Source organism: Nesoenas mayeri (genome assembly GCF_963082525.1).
Source record: "Nesoenas mayeri genome assembly, chromosome: 30".
Taxonomy (NCBI): domain Eukaryota; kingdom Metazoa; phylum Chordata; class Aves; order Columbiformes; family Columbidae; genus Nesoenas; species Nesoenas mayeri.
This window is the reverse complement of record NC_137564.1, coordinates 1541497-1559472: the sequence shown is the minus strand read 5'-3', so window position 1 is coordinate 1559472 and position 17976 is coordinate 1541497. Positions and strand designations below refer to the sequence as shown.

At 53.4% G+C, this 17976-nt stretch overlaps 1 protein-coding gene across 6 annotated transcripts; it reads left to right on the top strand.

Annotated features, from left to right (window-relative positions):
- Nucleotides 1-8082: 8082 nt before the first annotated feature.
- KHDC4 (KH domain containing 4, pre-mRNA splicing factor) lies at nucleotides 8083-17861 on the top strand (the record flags this gene model as incomplete). Of its 6 annotated transcripts, none has more annotated exons than XM_080361016.1 (14): nucleotides 8083-8165; nucleotides 8650-8887; nucleotides 9459-9587; nucleotides 10272-10351; nucleotides 10976-11028; nucleotides 11541-11704; nucleotides 12080-12291; nucleotides 12641-12701; nucleotides 13301-13358; nucleotides 13550-13800; nucleotides 14312-14467; nucleotides 15288-15400; nucleotides 15637-15728; nucleotides 16651-17861. In XM_080361016.1, 14 exons carry the CDS (start codon nucleotides 8083-8085, stop codon nucleotides 16848-16850), a joined length of 1890 nt encoding a protein of 629 aa, XP_080217142.1. In that variant the 3' UTR covers nucleotides 16851-17861. The 6 variants fall into 6 exon arrangements, 5 of the variants coding, with proteins under 5 accessions (XP_080217142.1, XP_080217143.1, XP_080217144.1 ...); XR_013923419.1 differs by having other exon boundaries at nucleotides 8101-8165; nucleotides 15316-15400; nucleotides 16651-16702; XM_080361017.1 differs by having other exon boundaries at nucleotides 8101-8165; nucleotides 9465-9587.
- Between the last annotated feature and the right edge of the window lie 115 nt (nucleotides 17862-17976).

The following is a 17976-nucleotide window of genomic DNA, read 5'->3' as shown; positions in this document are numbered from 1 at the left end:
GATGACACAGCCACCAAATAACGCCTCGAAAGGGGCCGTTTCTTTCGGACTAATTAGGCCATTCCTCCACAATCTGCTTTAGCAGCCGGTGCTGTGTCAGTGCGCTGTTTGCTTCATAGGACGGTGGTTTATCAGGACCATAAAGCCGTTGAGATGATGCTGACGCTCTGTTCTTGCACCGCGCCGGACCCCGTGGAGGCAAATGCCCACGAGCCCCCAGAGCTGCTTTGATGCAGCAAAGTGGGTGAAAATTGGGTGTAGAAAGCCTGGAACGAGAGATGCAAATTATAGAAAATTATAGTCAGTTTTTGGCCCCTCAGGACAAGAAAGAGCTTGAGGTGCTGGAGTGAGATCAGAGAAGGGAACGGAGCTGGGGAAGGAGGTTTAGATTGTTAATTTGGGGTGATTTCTCCCCAAAGGGCTGTGGGTGTTGGGACAGGCTGCCCAGGGCAGTGCTGGAGTCGCCATCCCTGGAAGGGTTGGATACACAGATGAGGTTCCCAGGGACACATTTAATGCCAGGGGTGGGTAATGCTTGGACTCGATCTTAAAGCTCCAGCCAAAACGATTCTGTGATTCTATGATTTCCGCCCATTTCTGCCGTTGCTCCTCGAAGGAGCTGCGCCAGGTTGTTAAACCACTGGTGACGCTTTGCCCAACTGCGGGGTTACGATCTCCCTTCTCTGTCCCAGATGAGATGAAGACAGTGTCCGTGGGCCCCAGAAAGATCCGCTCGGACGTCCCGTATCCCGAGGAGCTTGTGCAGAACTGCATGCAGGAGACCCTCGACTTCTTCTACTTCATCCTCACCAACAGAGAAGACGCAGATTTCACTTTAAAGGGCCTCGGCACCTTCGCCATCCGCGGCACAGCGGCCACCATGGCGTTTGCTGAAGACTTTTTACTCACCCTCAACAAGTCAACGTACGTGGTAGAGAAGCTGCTCGCTGTAAGTGTTTTCCCAGTGCTGCTTCGAGTGGGTTTGACATCCCAGCAAGGGAAACTGAGTCCTGCTGGCCGGGAACCCGCTGGGTCAGGAAATTTGGGGTGATTTCTCCCCAAAGGGCTGTGGGCGTTGGAACAGGCTGCCCAGGGCAGTGCTGGAGTCGCCATCCTGGAGGGGTTAAAATACACAGAGATGAGGTTCTCAGGGCCAGGGGTGGGTTAATGGTTGGACTCAGTGATTTTCAAGCTCTTTTCCACCCAAAGTGACTCAGGGATTCGATGATTCTAAAGCAAACCAGCTCAGCACAGCCAGCAACCCAGGCTCGCGTTGGCTTCCATTGCCTTCTTCCCTGGTAAATGAGGTGTCATCCTCACACCGTCAACTCTTGTCCATGCAAAACACCCAGTGACACCTCGCCCTGGCAGACGGTTTGCTGCGCAGCTCCTTTATTTCAGCGAGGGGCTGAGGCGCTTCGCAAGAATCTTGCCAAGAAGCCACTGGTTCTTGGGAGCTACGGAAAGGCCGTTGTGAGCGTTGAGCTCGTTTCCCTGGGGTCACGTCCGGCGTTTCTGTCCCTCCCGCAGCAGAAATGGGTCACGTCGGACAAAGAAGTCGCCTTCTCCCCGAGCCGCTTCGGCCGCGTCCACCAGTTTCCACAGTGAGTCCGTTTGGTAGCGCTCGGTCAAATTACCGGTTTGCAGTTGATTTCATCCTTGGTTTTGCTTAGTGTGTAGTTACGCGTCCTCCGTTACTGCTCGTGGTTTGCGTTTGACAGTTCGCCCATCGCAGGGACCTGGTTTGCTGGGTGAAGGGGTTTAGACAACCCTAGAGCTCTCTAGTTGTCTCCTAGTTGTCTCTGGACAACCCATCTGCTCCTCTTGCCAAACATTCCACAGAATAAGATCCTGATGGTTCTGTTGTATTGGATACAACACGGCAAGCTGCTCCTACAGGGTGGATCAAAGACCAGAATCTGTGTTGCTCCTGGGCCTTTTGTGAATCTCACGTGAATCAAAGTATCTCCAAAACGCTTTCTTGGGTCACGATGGCCATTCTGTCACAGGCCAGGACGTGACGTTGGCTCTATAGATACCTCCTGGTTCATCTGGCGACAAAGCCCTGTTCTCAAACGGTGCCTTCTCCCTGTTGCCAGGTTTGAGATCCGGGCGGTGCCTCGGGGAGCTGCTCGCACAGATGAATTCAGAGTGTTTGAGAGTCTTTTGAGCAGCATGGGACTAGGAGGTAACATAGCACCCGGTTGCAGGCGCAGGTCTGTGTGGGTGGCTGTTTATGCCCTGGCTACAATAGATGCCTTGGAAATTTGGGGTGATTTCTCCCCAAAGGGCTGTGGGTGTTGGAACAGGCTGCCCAGGGCAGCGCATGAGTCGCCATCCCTGGAGGGGTTAAAATACACACAGATGAGGTTCTCAGGGTGTGTTAACACTTGGACTCCATGATCTTAAAGCTCTTTTCCAACCCAAACGATTCTGTAATTCTATGGGAACATCAGACCTATAATGTATTTAAGCTGGATGCGCCATGATGGCACATTTTTGTGCACCAAACACGTAAGCGACGCCAAGAAATCGTTCCCCTGAAAGCCTGAAACAGGCTCTACCATTGCGGAGCAGAATCGGCGCCTCCTCCCGCCCGTCCTAAGGGGTTTTCTCCTTCCACGCCCACAGCGGCGGTTCAGCGCGTGTTGCAGCTCCTGCGGAAGGGCCGTTCTCCAGGCCGCCCGGCCGGAGCGGAGGCGCAGGAAGAAACCCAGGAGGAAACGGAGAGAAAAGGCTCTTCGGGCAGGTGAGACCCCACACAGAGCGGCCTCCGGACCAGAGGAAACGGCCGCAAGTTGCGCCAGGGGAGGTTGAGGTTGGATATTTGGGGTAATTTCTTCCCCTAAGGGCTGTTGGAAGAGGCTGCCCAGGTGGAGTCACCATCCCACAGTGCTGTATTTGGCTCCATATTTGCTTGATAACAAGGTTTTAAGGAGGTAATTTCACTTATACACTGACCTTAGAAACTGCAAGACCGAGACTAAGTGCACACTGAGAATTAAAGAATTGTGTTAAAACCTTATTCTGTGATAACACATGATCAGGAACTATCCCAGAAGCAAAGTCATCAAATTGATGGCTCTCATCAACTCATAGCAGGTCACTTTGTTTATCCATTAATTCCTCTCCGCACAGACAACAAAAATGCTAATCCTGGACCTAATCATGTTCTGCCTCGATCACTGTAATTGTCTCTCCCCAAAGGGCTGTGGGTGTTGGAACAGGCTGCCCAGGGCAGTGCTGGAGTCGCCATCCTGGAGGGGCTGAACACACAGACGAGGTTCTCAGGGACACGGGTGGGTTAACGCTTGGACTCCATGATTTTCAAGCTCTTTTCCACCCCAAACGGTTTGATTTTCAGGCTGTTGCGGCGCCGCGCGAGCCGGGATGGAGGGCGGCACGGAGAAGCTCTTTGTGGGAGCCCCGAATTTCCGTGGCCTGCTCCCCAACACGGGCACGCGGGACAGGTACGACGGGTGGGTTGGGACAACTACCACCAGGTTGCAGGAAATGAGCTGGGGAAGTCTTAGGAGAAATAGGTCTATAAAGAAACACGCAGATGCTGATTCTGAGTAGATCTTTTGCTGGAGATGGCTCATTTTCCCATTCAATTACCTATTTTGGGTGTTGCTCATCTCAGAAAGGAACCATCGCCCGTTTCAATAGGGGGATCTTTGATGACTTAGTTCATTGAAGAGCTTTCTGGTTGCATCGGTGAGAACCGTCTGTCCACAGGAACTGGAAGAAAAGGAAGATGAGAGAAAGAAGAGCATTATTTAAAGAAAAGATGGGAGTAACTGGTGCTATTGCATTTCTGGGTTCCTTTAGAAAAGACAATCTGTCTTTGGGCTGAACAGCAGAAGGAAACTGGAGGCATCCGCGGCCAGATGGAGGGAGAAAGAAGAGAACAGAAGGGCAGGAGCGGTCGCGTCGCCCCAGCAGCGAGCGGGGAGAGGCGGCGGGACGCGGGGGACGCAGGTGCGGAGCCTGAAGAGGGCGCTGTTTTCTGGGGGCAGCACCGAGTTGGGAAGGTCCCTGAGACGTCACATTATTTTTGTTCCACGTGTGGCAAGAGTAGCTGCTCCCTTTTAAAAACCAGCCCGGGCCACAGATTTCTGTGGCTCTGTGATTTCTGTGAGTCTGATTTCTGTGAGTCTGATTTCTGTGAGTCTGTGATTTCTGTGGGTCTGATTTCTGTGGGTCTGATTTCTGTGGGTCTGTGATTTCTGAGAGTCTGTGATTTCTGTGATTTCTGTGAGTCTGTGATTTCTGAGAGTCTGTGATTTCTGTGGGTCTGTGAGTCTGTGATTTCTGTGGGTCTGTGATTTCTGAGAGTCTGTGATTTCCGTGAGTCTGTGATTTCTGTGATTTCTGTGAGTTGGTGATTTCTGTGATTTCTGTGATTTCTGTGCTGTGTCTTGCAGCTGCCCCAGGAGGAGGAGGAGGAGGAGGAGTGCAGCTCCGATGAAGGACAATATCTACAGATGGCTTGGACCGAGGCCAGGAGGAAGTTTCGAGCCGAGCTGGAAAGCTTAGGGGACGTTAGAAAATGGCTGAGGAACAAACCCTCCCTCAGCGCCCAAGAAATAAGATACTTGCGAAGAACAAAGGCCGACAGGAGGGCGGCTCTCGAGGCGGCCCCGGCCAACAGCCTGGACGTAAGTACGGAATCGCCTGGGAAACAGCGTTGGCGCTGCTCTGTTGCAGCTGGCGCCACATTAACAGGTAACAGCGATCGCAGGGTCTCAGGGACACCGGGGGGAGGAGAGAGAGAGAGAGAGAGAAGAGGAGAGGAGAGGAGAGGAGAGGAGAGGAGAGGAGAGGAGAGGAGAGGAGAGGAGAGGAGAGGAGAGGAGAGGAGAGGAGAGGAGAGGAGGAGAGGAGAGAAGTTTGATCAGGTTATATAGTCTTAAACCGTTGATTTTGTAGTTGCATTATTTATACGTGGGTAATTACAGTTAGATTACGCACTGCTTACATTTCTTTAGCTAATACGTGATTGGTTGCAATCTTAGATACTCCTCACCTCCCATGTCTCGCCACAGACTACTTTCTCATTCTCCTCTTGCTCCATCACCTTTCTTCCCATTCTGTGTGGTCCAATGAGCCTCCCCTGTGGCCTGGCAACTGTTTGCACACACTCTGGAGACAAATCCCTCCCTGTAGCTCCTGTGCAGGGAACGCAGCTGCTCCGGGACCCCCAGATCCTCACCAGGACCTGCCCTTCCCTCGCAGGACACAGACGGCCCCACAGAAGACGAGAAGAGCCGCGTGGCAGGGTGGGAGGACGGCCCCGTCGCCGAGCACTGCCTGCCCTGCACCGCGGCCACCGACCTGGGCGAACTGGTGGACCGGTACCGCAGGAAAGCTCTTGAGAGCTACCTGGGCAGCTCCGCGCGGTGCAGGGAGCGTGACGTTCGCATTACCGAGCCAGCGCTGCAGAGAGGTAAAGCCAAGGCGCTAAATCGGATGAGTTGGTGGCTCGTCGCAAGCCCGAGAGCAGGACTAATGGCGGGGGTGCTGCCGATGGGGCGTTTGCGGCGCCCGGGGGGCTGCGGCTGATTCGGAGCAGCAAGATCATCGATGTATCCAAGGGTTCTGCTTGGTTAAACCAAGACGGCAGCTCGCCCGGCGAGTTGGTGGTGATGGGGCAGGTGCGAGGTCGGGATCAGCGCGTCCGGGAACAGCCGTGGCTGAGCTGCGCCTGCAACACCTGAGCCGAAATGGGCTCCTGGTGGCAGGGCGGGCTGTGACCGTCCCCTCTGGCTCTGCGGCAGGACTGCTGCACCCCGGAGACAGGACCACGAGCGCCGGAGGAGACCGGAGCATCAGGCAGCCCGGCGGGTACTACGGCGTGGGCGGCGCTGGTTCCGCAGCCCGGAGCGGCTCCGGAGCGCGACGGGAATCCCGCAGCCAGGCCAAGAAGGCGAAAAAGAGGTTTGTATAGAATCATTGAAGCGTTTTGGTTGGAAAAGCCCCACAAGATCGTGGAGGCCAAACATGACCCACCCCTGGCACTAAACGTGTCCCTGGGAACCTCATCTGTGTGTATCCAACCCCTCCAGGATGGCGACTCCAGCACTGCCCTGGGCAGCCTGTTCCAACACCCACAGCCCTTTGGGGAGAAATCACCCCAAATTAACAACCTCACCCTCCTTCCCCAGCTCCGTTCCCTTCTCCGGCCTCGCTCCAGCACCTCAAGGGCTTTCTGGGTGTGAGGGGCCCAAAACTGTGCCCAGAATTGGAGGTGCGGCTGGCGGCGGGAGAACCTTTTGGAGAGGAAAAAACATTGCAAAGCAGAGCACGATCTTGTGTGTTTATCCCAATTGATGTATTTAGATACGACAACGTCCAAGTGTCAGGAAGGTTCACACGCCGGCATTCGCGGCCTCAGCTGCGTCTCATCGGGACCAACACGCTCGGGCAGAACCTCCCAGCGCCGGGAAGCCCGGAGCGCTGCTGTTGTCACTCACTTTTACCAAAGCAGCAGTGAATTTTATTTCTGCGAATTGTGCTTTTCTCTCTTATGTATTTATTTTGTTCTTTGTTTTATTCCCCTCCATTTATTCCCACAGGTCCCTTCGGAGGAATAAGAAACAACAGTCAAGCGACAACAACTTCTGGCCGGGTCACCTCCTGGACAAGCTCTGCCTTTTCTTCCCCGGCGAGCAGCGGGACAGGGCGCACCCCTTGTTCAGCCGCGTTCACCCCACCAAACCCACCCAGCGCTGCATCTTCTAAGCCCCCCGGCGCCGGGACCCTCGGCTTTCCGAGCAGTTCCACCGCCGCTCTTGGAGCAGCCGATGTGCGCAGGGTCCGCGACCCCTCGCCCAGCTTGGGGACCCGCTGCTGTGCAAAATAAACCGATTAACCGAGGAGCCTCTGCTCACGCTGAAGCTGTAGGGGAAAATGTGCTGTGTGAGACGTTTCCCGCCTCGGAGAGCCCTGGAAACACCATTTCCCAAGGGGACATTTCTCGGTTGCCTTTTGAGCAAGCAGACTGCGCTCGCCCTGCCCGCTGCTCCGAGGGCCACAGGCAGGATTTTCAGGCAGTGAAACTGAGCTTTAAGTCCTCAAAGCGAAGTCTACGATGGCACCAACAGTGCCCAGAGATAAGGTGATACCTGCGGCTCAGCGCTGAACCACAGGGAGGAAAACGGGGCGTTCGTTATGGCCGGAGGCGCCACGGTTTTACCCACGAAACAAAGAGCCCAAAGAGCCTCCAGGAGCTTCTGTACAGCCCAGAAAATCTGCTCCCGGTGCCTCGTTCCCATTGCCACTTAAAGGGGTAAATCCCATCGACAATTATTAACCTAAAGAGAAGTAAATCCTCTCAGTTTTAGGTCAGTCTGCTCCTCTAATGAAGACACGAATGGCTTGGAAAACATGTCATCAGGAACTAGAGACACTACTGACCTCCCGGCTTTGGACATTTTGAAGCCTGCACAATTAGTCGAGCCTTTTTAAAACACGTATCTGTTGGATAAAGCGTCCTTTAGCTAAATATTGCTCGTTATACGCTAAAATGATGATACAAACGTGTAAGCAGTTGGCTCTTGAGGGTGTGAACATGGTCATAAGGTTTTGTATGTAATGGCTGTTACTTTCTGGCATGCTGGCCTCATTCCAGCATCCAGACGCGCACAACTCTGCAATAATAATATCTCCGTGTGCTAAATCGGGCTCAGTTACACACTTTTTGGGACAACCACCCTTTGTTTGGAAGTGAAGCTGGACAGTGGGAGAATCCCAGCACCTCTGCAGCCCCTCTGCTCCACACCGCCCAGCCACGTGTGCAGCGGCGGGAATTTGGCTTCTAGGGGTGGCTCGGAGCAGAGTTTGGGGAAAATTCAGCTGCTTTTGGGCTCAACATGGCGGCACATTCACCGCCCTTCGCGGCCGGCAGGGGGCACTGCGCATGCGCCGGGGCCTGACTCCCGCCACGCCGCGGCGGGTGGGACAGTGCGCATGCGTCACGCGCATGTTCCCGCCTGCCGCCCCCAGGGCCGCCCTCCGCCTGCCGCGCGTCTCCATGGCAACGGCCGGAAGGGGCGTACGGAGGCGTCCGGGAAGGCGGAAATGACGCAGCGGCTGGCGCGGAGCCGGGCCGGAGCCATGTCAGCGGGTGGCGGAGCGCAGCGCGACGCGGGGGGCGCGGGCGGGTGAGCGGGGACCGGGCGGGTGAGCGGGGAGCGGGGGCGCCCGCGGGGCGAGGGGCGGCGGGGCCGCGGGGCGCGGCGGGGCCTGCGAGTCCTGCGGGGCAGCGGGTGGGGAGGCGGCCGGGCCCGAGGCCTCCGCGCCTGAGGTGACCGGGCCTGAGGTGACCGGGCCCCACACCCCCCGGGCCCGAGGCCTCCGGGTCTGAGACCCCCCGGATTGAGACACATCCCCCCCCTTCCCAGGCCTGATGTGACTGGGCCTGAGACCCCCCTGGCCCGAGGCCTCCGGGTCTGAGACCCCCAGGATCGACCCCCCCTTGGCCCTCCGGGTCTGAGACCCCCAGGATCGACCCCCCCTTGGCCCTCCGAGTCTGAGACCCCTCGGTTCTGCGGAGGCCGCACCTGCGGCCTCCTCGGGCCCAGCCCCCCCTGGCCTGAGCCCCGCAGGTCTGAGGCCTCCAGCACTGACCCCTCTTCTCTCCCCCAGACGCCGCAGTAAGTGGGACCAGCCCGGCCCGGCCCCCGCGTTCCTGCTCCCCGGCACGGCCCCGCTGCCCGGGCGCCCGTTTCCAGGCGGCGGCGATGGCGGCTCCGCCGTGGCGGGTTCCGAGAGCTCCGCAGCCCCCTCGGGAGCGCTGGATGCGGCCGCGGCCGTGGCGGCGAAGATCAACGCGATGCTAATGGCCAAGGGGAAGCTGAAGCCGGCGCCCAGCACGGCCGACAAGGTGGGTGTCGCGTCTGCTTCCTGGAGACACGCGCCCTGCGGTTGTGAGAATAGCTCGCCCGGAGATGGGAAATGACGGAGCTTCGCTTCATGCAGTAGGATAGAACAAACAAAAAATGGGAAAACATCCTTAAAAATGGTTCTGAAGAGCGGCGGGGCTGGGAGGTCAGTCCTGCTGCTCGTCTGTATTCTTAGGCTATATTATTATTCTTGTTTTATTAGGCTCACGGATTTCTGTCAGAGCTGGTAATTCAAGTGTAAGCTGCTTCTGTTCCTGTGTCAGCAGCTTTACTGCTTATTTATCTGTTTATTTATAGAATAGAGTGATTACTTAATATAATAAAATGTGCTGAAGGTAAAACTAGTGTTTCTATTTGGGCTCAAGCTTGTGAAGAAGTTGGTTATTAAGTAGTAGATATAATGTGCTTTCTGCTAATATTTGGAAAGCTTTTGGGTTGAACAGCTGAAAAGGGAGAGTAGAAAGGATATTCACCTCTAGAGAACCAGAGTTTGCATCTTCGTTAAATCATTTATGTCTGCGTTCTGCTCTCTTGCAATGATTCTCTTTGAAGCTGCAGGCGCTGGGGAAAGGTCCGGCGGCGAGTAAAAGCAAAGACGACCTTGTGGTGGCGGAGGTTGAAATCAATGACGTCCCCCTCACGTGCCGAAACCTGCTGACGAGAGGACAGACCCAGGACGAGGTACGGCCGGGCTTCGCGCTTGTTTGCCCGCCTTGGCGCTACGCTTGGCGCTGTCGGGTTAGAAGAGGTTGGGTTAAGTGACGTTCAGTGGTTGTTTCCTCTTTTTACAAAACTCGTTGTCTTTTCTAAGACAATTTGCTGAGTGGTTTGTTCAGCTGGAGAACAGGAGCTGAGGGGAGACCTTGTGCTCTCTGAACTGCCCCAAAGGAGCTTGGAGCCAGGGGGGTCGGGCTCTGCTCCCCAGGAACAAGCGCCAAGAGCAGAGGAAACGGCCTCAAGTTGCACCAGGGGAGGTTGAGGGTGGAAATTTGGAGTGATTTCTCCCCAAAGGGCTGTGGGTGTTGGAACAGGCTGCCCAGGGCAGTGCTGGAGTCACCATCCCTGGCGGGGTTGAAATACAGAGATGAGGTTCTCAGGGCCAGCGTTGGGTTAACGCTTGGGTGCGATGATTTTAAAGCTCTTTTCCAACCCAAATAATTCTCAGCTTTGTTCAATATGACATCACACAATGAGGTAGCACAGCTGGTCCCCTTCAACAGGCGCCATTCTTTCTCTTACCGCTTCATTAATGACTTTTTAACGGTCCTTTTGTACAACATGGAAGCTTTCACTAGCTGGCTGGTTTTGCGTGTGCTCTGTTCACGATCGCTGAGCTCCTGACCGACTTTCTTCACCTGTTTGCAGATCAGCCGCCTGAGCGGAGCGGCCGTGTCCACGCGCGGGAGGTTCATGACTGCGGAGGAGAAAGCCAAAGTGGGGCCTGGGTTTGTATTCTTTACTTTGTATTCTTGTTTTCTCTCGTTGGTTTCGAGCTGCTGGGCTTTCGGGTTTGTTTCTCGCGGGCGTTGTCACCTTTGGGTGCCAGAGAGAGCGAATGGTGGAGTTTTTCTGATATTTACTGTGATTTGCTGACCGCAGAGCAGCTTTCCTGCCCCCACGGTACAGTCGTACCCCTGCAGTACCACCAGGGTGAATAAAAGACCCCGATAGACAGACAGTGTGACAGATCAGGCTGTGCTAAACTTCTTCCCGCTATCCTGGTCCTCTCTGGACCTCTGTAATTGGACTTTCCAATTACAAAGATGGCCAATATTTTGTAGACTCGGTGCTTTTACTTAATTAACCTTTCCTGTGGACAAGTAAATTACAAGTTTCAATGATTTAACTTTAATAAGTCGTAACAAATATCTTCTGTGTCATTTCAGTTTTCAGTGGGAAGCTTTGCTTACTGAGCACTGTGATATTCAATGAGTATTTATTTCCGTATTTGAAGAGTATTCTGTACTTTTATGGGAGGGTTTATGTGTCTAGATGCCTTAATAGAATGAGATGGAATCCATTGTGTGTTCTCTGTGGGTTTAACGGCATATTTGACGTTTCCTCTCCAGAGATCGTCCTCTGTATCTTCATGTCCAGGGGCAGACGCGGGAACTGGTTGACAGTAAGTGTGCAAAGAATTGTGCTTTTTCTGCCATTTTTTGCCATAAAGGGGTTTTATTCCCCGGTAACACGCTGAGATCGCATCACAGGAAAGGAAAGAAGGAAAATGACGAAGTGTTCAGGTGTCCGTCCTGTGGGGCAGTTCGCATGTTTGCCCTCAGGTGCCTCTCAAAGCTTTGAAGCCGCCCTCTTGATTTCCAGAGCCAGAAAACAGCGTTTGCACGTGTTCATTCACCCATTCGTGCGGCTGCAAAGTCTGCCCAGGGTTAATGTCAATGTTTCTGGCTTTTGCTAAAAGGTTTTGGGCTAAATCTGCCCACCTACGTATTTTAGCGTCAGGATTATCGGGGGTGGGAGCGGAGAAGGAACCTTGACGCGTGTCCGTCCGTTGTGATCATCTTATTGCCGTCAGTCTGTCCCAGAGCAAGGGAAAATAACATCATTTCACAATCTGGTTAATCCCAGCGCTTGACAAGGACTGAATATAACTGGTGTTGCTGTTCTCTCCCCCAGGAGCTGTGAACCGAATTAAAGAGATCATTACTAACGGGGTGGTGAAGGCGGCCACGGGTTCCAGCCCCACGTTCAACGGCGCCACCGTCACCGTCTATCACCAGCCTGCCCCCATCACCCAGCTGTCTCCAGCCGTTGGCCAGAAACCACCGTTCCAGTCCGGGGTGAGTCGGTAATTTATCCTATATCACCGATTTACAAGATGTACCTGTTACGAAGTATACATGCAGTGTGGTATCTGCTAAAACAAGGACATGCACAAACCCCAAACACCAAGAAAACACCCCCAAAAATCAAAAATAACTTTCTTGTGCCTTGTGAAAACTGGAGCACTAATCAGACCAAGTCTGAAGAGTGAGACTCGGGTCACAGTGGCCTCCAAAAAATAAAGAGGGATGGAGAGAGCAGCCTTGCTTACAGCAAAGCAAAGCGCTGACTGCGCCGTCCCACACTCCGCTGTCCTAAAGTCAAAATCTGGCCTCCAGCAAACATCCTGATTCTTGGGGTGGACTACTAAAGGTTTCCTGTTGGGTTTGCAGATGCATTACGTCCAGGACAAGCTGTTTGTGGGGCTGGAACACGCCGTGCCCACGTTTAACGTGAAGGAGAAGGTGGAGGGACCCGGCTGCTCCTACCTGCAGCACATTCAGATGGAGACGGGCGCCAAAGTCTTTCTGCGGGGAAAAGGCTCGGGGTGCATCGAGCCGGCGTCGGGCAGGGAGGCTTTCGAGCCCATGTACATCTACATCAGGTACGAGGGGGTTTTGGAGAAAAGAAAACCCCAGCGAGCAGCCAGTTCGTGTTTCGTGAACGTGGGGAGTTCTGACTTCCCGCAGATGGAATAGTTGTTGAACCTGAATTTGTGTTCTCACAAGCTCCAAAGGTGCCAACGGCGCTATCAAGCGGCATTAACCCATAAGGGGTTGCTTTTCTTTGGATGTGGTGAAGCTCCATTCGTTTTGTGTTGCAATATTGAGCTTTTAAGGGAAGAATCCAAAATGCATTCACCAAGTCAGCGTTCCGGGCTTGTTTCTTGCGCTATTTACACCCAAATTTGGGTGGAAACATTGGTGCTTATAAGGTGTTTAATACCTTTCCAGCCACCCGAAGCCGGAAGGTTTGGCAGCCGCTAAAAAGCTGTGTGAGAATCTCCTGCAAACCGTGAGTTGCTCTTAAAATACGAGATTTATTCGCTGAGAGGTTTTTCCTTCTGTCTGATTCTTGGTCCAGGGAACAAACGTTTCTTAGTCTTAGCAGAAGGGGGTGAGGGGATTGGCTGACGATGGGATCGAGGGGTCTGCTTTTTGTCCTGAGCGCTGCAGCTGTTGCTGCTGTCTGCTTCGTTTTTCATATGGCGATTGTTGTACCAAAAACACTTTAGAAAATCTCTCCCATGGACACATAACAAATTAATTTTTCCACATTTCTAATGTGAATAGAGTAAAATCCCGTGAGACAATCTGTTAATATTGATAATGGAGTTTGGGTTCCAGATCTCTTGAAAAATATACAGAAGCTTTTCCATTCTTTGAGTGTTTTGTCTCTCGTGGAGCAGTGACTTTGCTGCTCCATTCCCCGGGCGGGATTACCCTGAATTTCACCCAAATCCAGCAGGATCAGTGGGGTGTTCAGTGGGGTTTTGTTTCGGTTTTTATGTTGGGATTATTGCTTTTTGCAGAGTATAATCACATTCCCCTTCCGGTGTTATGGGATGTGTGAAGGTTAATCCGGTCAACAGCTGCTTCTCTAATTCTTTGCAGGTTCACGCCGAGTACTCCCGGTTTGTGAATCAGATCACCACTGCCGTTCCCTTAGCAGGTGAGTGTTGGGAGCTGCGCTCTGGTCCGGACGGAGTTCCGTGCGGTTTATTTCCTGTGGAACTCCTGCTGAAAAGCACCGCAGCTCCATCTGCCCTCAGCCACTAAATCAGATGTTTTGGCGGCTCTTAACTGAACGGAAACGACCCATTTGTGACCCGTTTGTGACCCGTGTCCCCCTTTCTCCCGCAGGTTTCACACAGCCGGCCGCTCTGAGCAGCGTCCCCTCGCAGCCGCCCTATTACCCGTCCAATGGCTACCAGGGGGGCTACCCTGTGGTGCCCCCGCCCCAGCAGCCGGTGCAGCCGCCCTACGTGCCGGGCATGGCCCCCCCAGCCGTGCCCATGGCCCCCGGCGTCCTCCCCGCGCTCCCGGCCGCGGTGCCGCCCGTCCCCACGCAATATCCCATCCCGCAGGTGCAGCTCCCGGCCAGCACCGCACAGGTAACCTACCACTGTCAGCTTACAAGCTGCTGCTTTGCTGGTGATAAAACAAAGTAGTTCTGGGGGGGATTCTTCATTAGGGCAATTTTTTTGTACCATAACAAGCACCAGGATGAGAGGAAACGGCCTCAAGTTGCACCAGGGAGGTTGAGGTTGTTAATTTGGGGTGATTTCTCCCCAAAGGGCTGTGGGTGTTGAAACAGGCTGCCCAGGGCAGTGCTGGAGTCGCCATCCCTGGAGGGGTTGGATACACAGAGATGAGGTTCTCAGGGACACGGGTGAGTTATTGCTTGGACTGGATGATTTTCAAGCTCTTTTCCATCCAAAATTAGCGATTAGTTTGAGGTGGGAACACTATAAATAAAACACTTGCTTTCTGTTTAAATTACAGATTTCCTTTGACTTCGCTTCTGCCGAGAGCAAACCTTATTCTGCTCACATTTATGAATCTCTACCTTGAATTGATGCTTTCCATGCGCGTGACGGGCTTTTCCCGTGTTCTGTTCCGCAGAGTCCGCTCAACGCTCCTTTCCTTCCCGCCGCCCCCGTCAAGACGCCCGTTGCCGCTGGTTCCCCGGCCCCGGCGCAGCCCCCGGCGCAGGGGCAGAAGAGGCGCTTCACCGAGGAGCTGCCGGACGAGCGGGAGTCGGGGCTGCTGGGCTACCAGGTGCAGTAGCATCGCCGCTCGCACTCTTGTCACCCAAAAGCAGCCGCAGGGGGGGCTGCGAGCGCGCTTGATTTGGCGAGAGCTTGTCCCTCCTTTGGCAGGGAAACATTGACACCGCGCTCGGGTTTCTTTGAGCGGTCAAAACATGATAATAACGCGTCACTCCGTAGTTTAGAAGAAGGTTTTATTAGGTTTTGTTTTGGTTTTTCTGTGGGTCTGAGGGATGGGAGGGAAGGTGCAATAACTGCCAGGTTTTCCCATTTCCCTTCCTTGCAGGTTGCACTTGAGAGGATTTCCAGAGCCTAGTTTTACTAGACATTAATGTCATTTGCTTTTAGATAGCCAGCGTTAAACAGTTGATTTGAGTAACAGTTTGGAGCTGTGCAGACTCTTATGAAAAAGGAGTTTCTGCAAAGCTCCGCTCACAGGCGGAACCGTTAACAAAAGCCGTGCCTGGAGACAATGCAAACTGCCTTTGTCAGAGCTGATACCGGCGTTCTGAGCAGGGTTTACCATGCTGTGAGGTCTAGAGATGCTCAGAATTGGCCCATTGAGGAGATAACAAGTCAGTTTGTGAGCTAAGCAGCTATTTTTACAGCCCAGACCTCCCGAAAAGGTGGAGTAGGTGGCGAGGTCCCTTCTGTATCAGCGCTCAGGCCTTTCCTACCGCGTCACTCTCGCTATTTTGAGGAGAAAACATGTTACCAATGCCGATTAGTGGTTTCTGCTGCTAGTTGGGTTTCCTGTCGTTATCATTAAGGAGCTGGAGCTTGTGTTGTAGTTGTAGATTTGCTAATGCCGTGTGTTTTTCTGCTCATAGCATGGACCCATTCATATGACTAATTTAGGTACAGGCTTCTCCAGTCCGAGCGAAATGGAAGGGGCCGGGTCGAAGGCAGCAAGTTCCTCAGGAAAGGAGAGAGAGAGGGACAGGTGAGCTGGGCAATAAGAGCACAGAAAAAGCTCATTTTGGCGGCTTGAATCTGTGTTTCCTTTTCAACTTGGTTTGTTGTGGGTGGTTTTCTGTGTTCCTCGCTCTTTCCTCGCTCTTTCCTCGCTCTTTCCTCGCTCTTTCCTCGCTCTTTCCTCGCTCTTTCCTCGCTCTTTCCTCGCTCTTTCCTCCCGAGTGCGTTTGCTGTTCCCTCTGACTCTTCCCTTGGTTCGCACAGGCAGTTGATGCCTCCGCCAGCTTTTCCTGTCACTGGGATGAAACCGGAGCCTGAGGAAAGGAACGGCGCGGGGGCTTTGCCAGGAAACCACGGTGAGTGCGGCCGGTGAAACACGCCTGGAAATCCCATTTCCTTCCCCAAACCAGTTGGCGCTGGTCTCAGCGATTAAATAGGTGAATTTTTGGGGCCATTGAAGCGCAAAGCAGGTCCTGTCTGCTCTCAACCACTTGTGTTCGCTGTGGTCACACACACGGTGCTTCTCTTAAAACTCCCATCAATATCTGTACGGATGAGACTAGTTAAGCAGAGGACTAAAGACTAAGACTAAAGTCTTTCCAGCCCATCGGTCAGGCCCAGAACCTCCTGGGGTTGTTTCTGACGCAGACATCGCGCGGGTGTACGTTGCAAACCGCTATTTCTGTAGGCGCTGAGGAGTTTCGGTGGGAGTTGCGGTTCGGGTGTGAGTTTTCAGACATGCCTCATGTCTGCAGTCACCAGCGCTGTCAGATCTCATCCTTTCCTAGGATCAGATATTCGCAACTTGGTAAAACCTGGAATGATTTTACCTAAAGCTGCACCGATCTGAACTCTGGGGCGCTCAGAGCCGTTCAGGTCTGCGGTACATCGTGTTAACCGTAGTTTTCTGCAGCCCCAGAGCTCGCCCTCCTCTTAGCTGCCTTTTGCCCCAGATTCCCGTGACTCGTGATGCATTCTGGCGCGGCCGCGTGAGCCCGTTTGCTAACGTTGCCTTTCTCTGTGTGTTTCTCTCGTCTCTCTGTTCTCTTCCATGGTTCTGGTGGATCCCACGCGCTGTTGCTGGCTCTGCCTGGCGTGGCCTCGACCCGGGCGACCATTGGCCTTGCGACCTCAAACCGGTGTCCAACTAACAATTCACAATTAACATCTTTTTGTTTTTTATAATTAACTCGTTTTGGGGCGCTTAATTTTGATTTTTGTTTTTCCTTTGCGGGGCGGGGGGTGCGGGGATTTTTTTGTTTGGTTTTCCCCTCTTAGATCATCACGCCAAGAAGATGAAAACGGCCGAAAAGGGCTTTGGGTTGGTGGCGTACGCCGGGGACTCGTCGGATGAAGAGGAGGAGCACGGCGGGCACAAAAACGCAAGTACCTTTTCACAGGGATGGAGCTTGGGATACCAGTACCCGTCCTCCCAGCAGCGAGGGAAACAACAGATGCCGTTCTGGATGGCGCCGTAAACGCAGCAGAAGAGTTCTCATTCATTATTTGATTTCTTATTCCCCCCTCTAGCAATAATGCACGTGTATCACAGAACTTTGCAAACACGCGGTTCTTACATCCGCAGACGCTAAAGGTTCGATGTCCCCCCTCCAAAGGGCTCCGTTGTTTTAAAACTCCTCCTTTCTGCGGTGAATTTGTCCATTAAAAGCCGCAATATTCGGATCAGTGTCCTGACAGGGCTGTAAGAGAAATTCAGGAGCCTCTCGCTCTGCGATTCCTGTATTTCCAGGATAACTTGAACTGGCTCTGCACCCCCTGTGGGTGTTTTTGGGGTGTTTCTGCCAGTGTTTGCAGCCCCGTTGAGCTCCATTCGGACTTTCAACAAAGAATCAGTAATTCTGAAAAAACTGAGGATCCCGTTGCCTAAAACTTTTTTGTTTTCACTTCAAGCATCTCCTGTAACTCGCCGCTTTTTTGTTCGTTTTCTTAGTTTTTTCTTTAAAAGGTGGTTTTACTAACCCCCAACTTCTCGTTCCAGCCCAACGGGGGCGGGGGACGCTGGTTTTTGGGGGGTTCATCTCGCTGTCCCCCGTGAACTCGGTGCCGTAGCACCTGAACTTGACCTCCACTCACCCCGGACTCCTCCCCATGCAGCACTTGGGACAAACCCCTTCTTGTGAAGGACAGAACTCCCCATCTCTTAATTAATTCACCTGATTCTACCCTTTTTGCTCCGTGGCGGTTTAACGAAGGAAAAGCGGCAGCCGGGTCCAGCTCTTGCCTGGAATCGCAACTGCATCCGAGGAATAAGATTTTGGATGATTTATGGACGTGAACTGCACCACTGGCTTTCTTGGCGGGGCGGGCTGTTGCAAACAGAACTTTCCTGCTCTGGGACCGCTCGAAACGCCCTTAAAAACGGGGATGTGCGTGGCTGCTGCGCACTGGCTGCATTGTACAAACATTTGTCTTTCCTATGTGTTGTAAATAATTAGAACCGTACTTTCATTATAAATAAATGTATAAAGATGCTGGGTTTTTTGCTCTTTTTGCTGCTTTTTTGGGGGTGGCTTCAATGCAGCGTTGCGGTGGCTCCGCTCGCTCCCGCTGTGGCTCCGCCCACCCTGCGGTAGCCACGCCCAT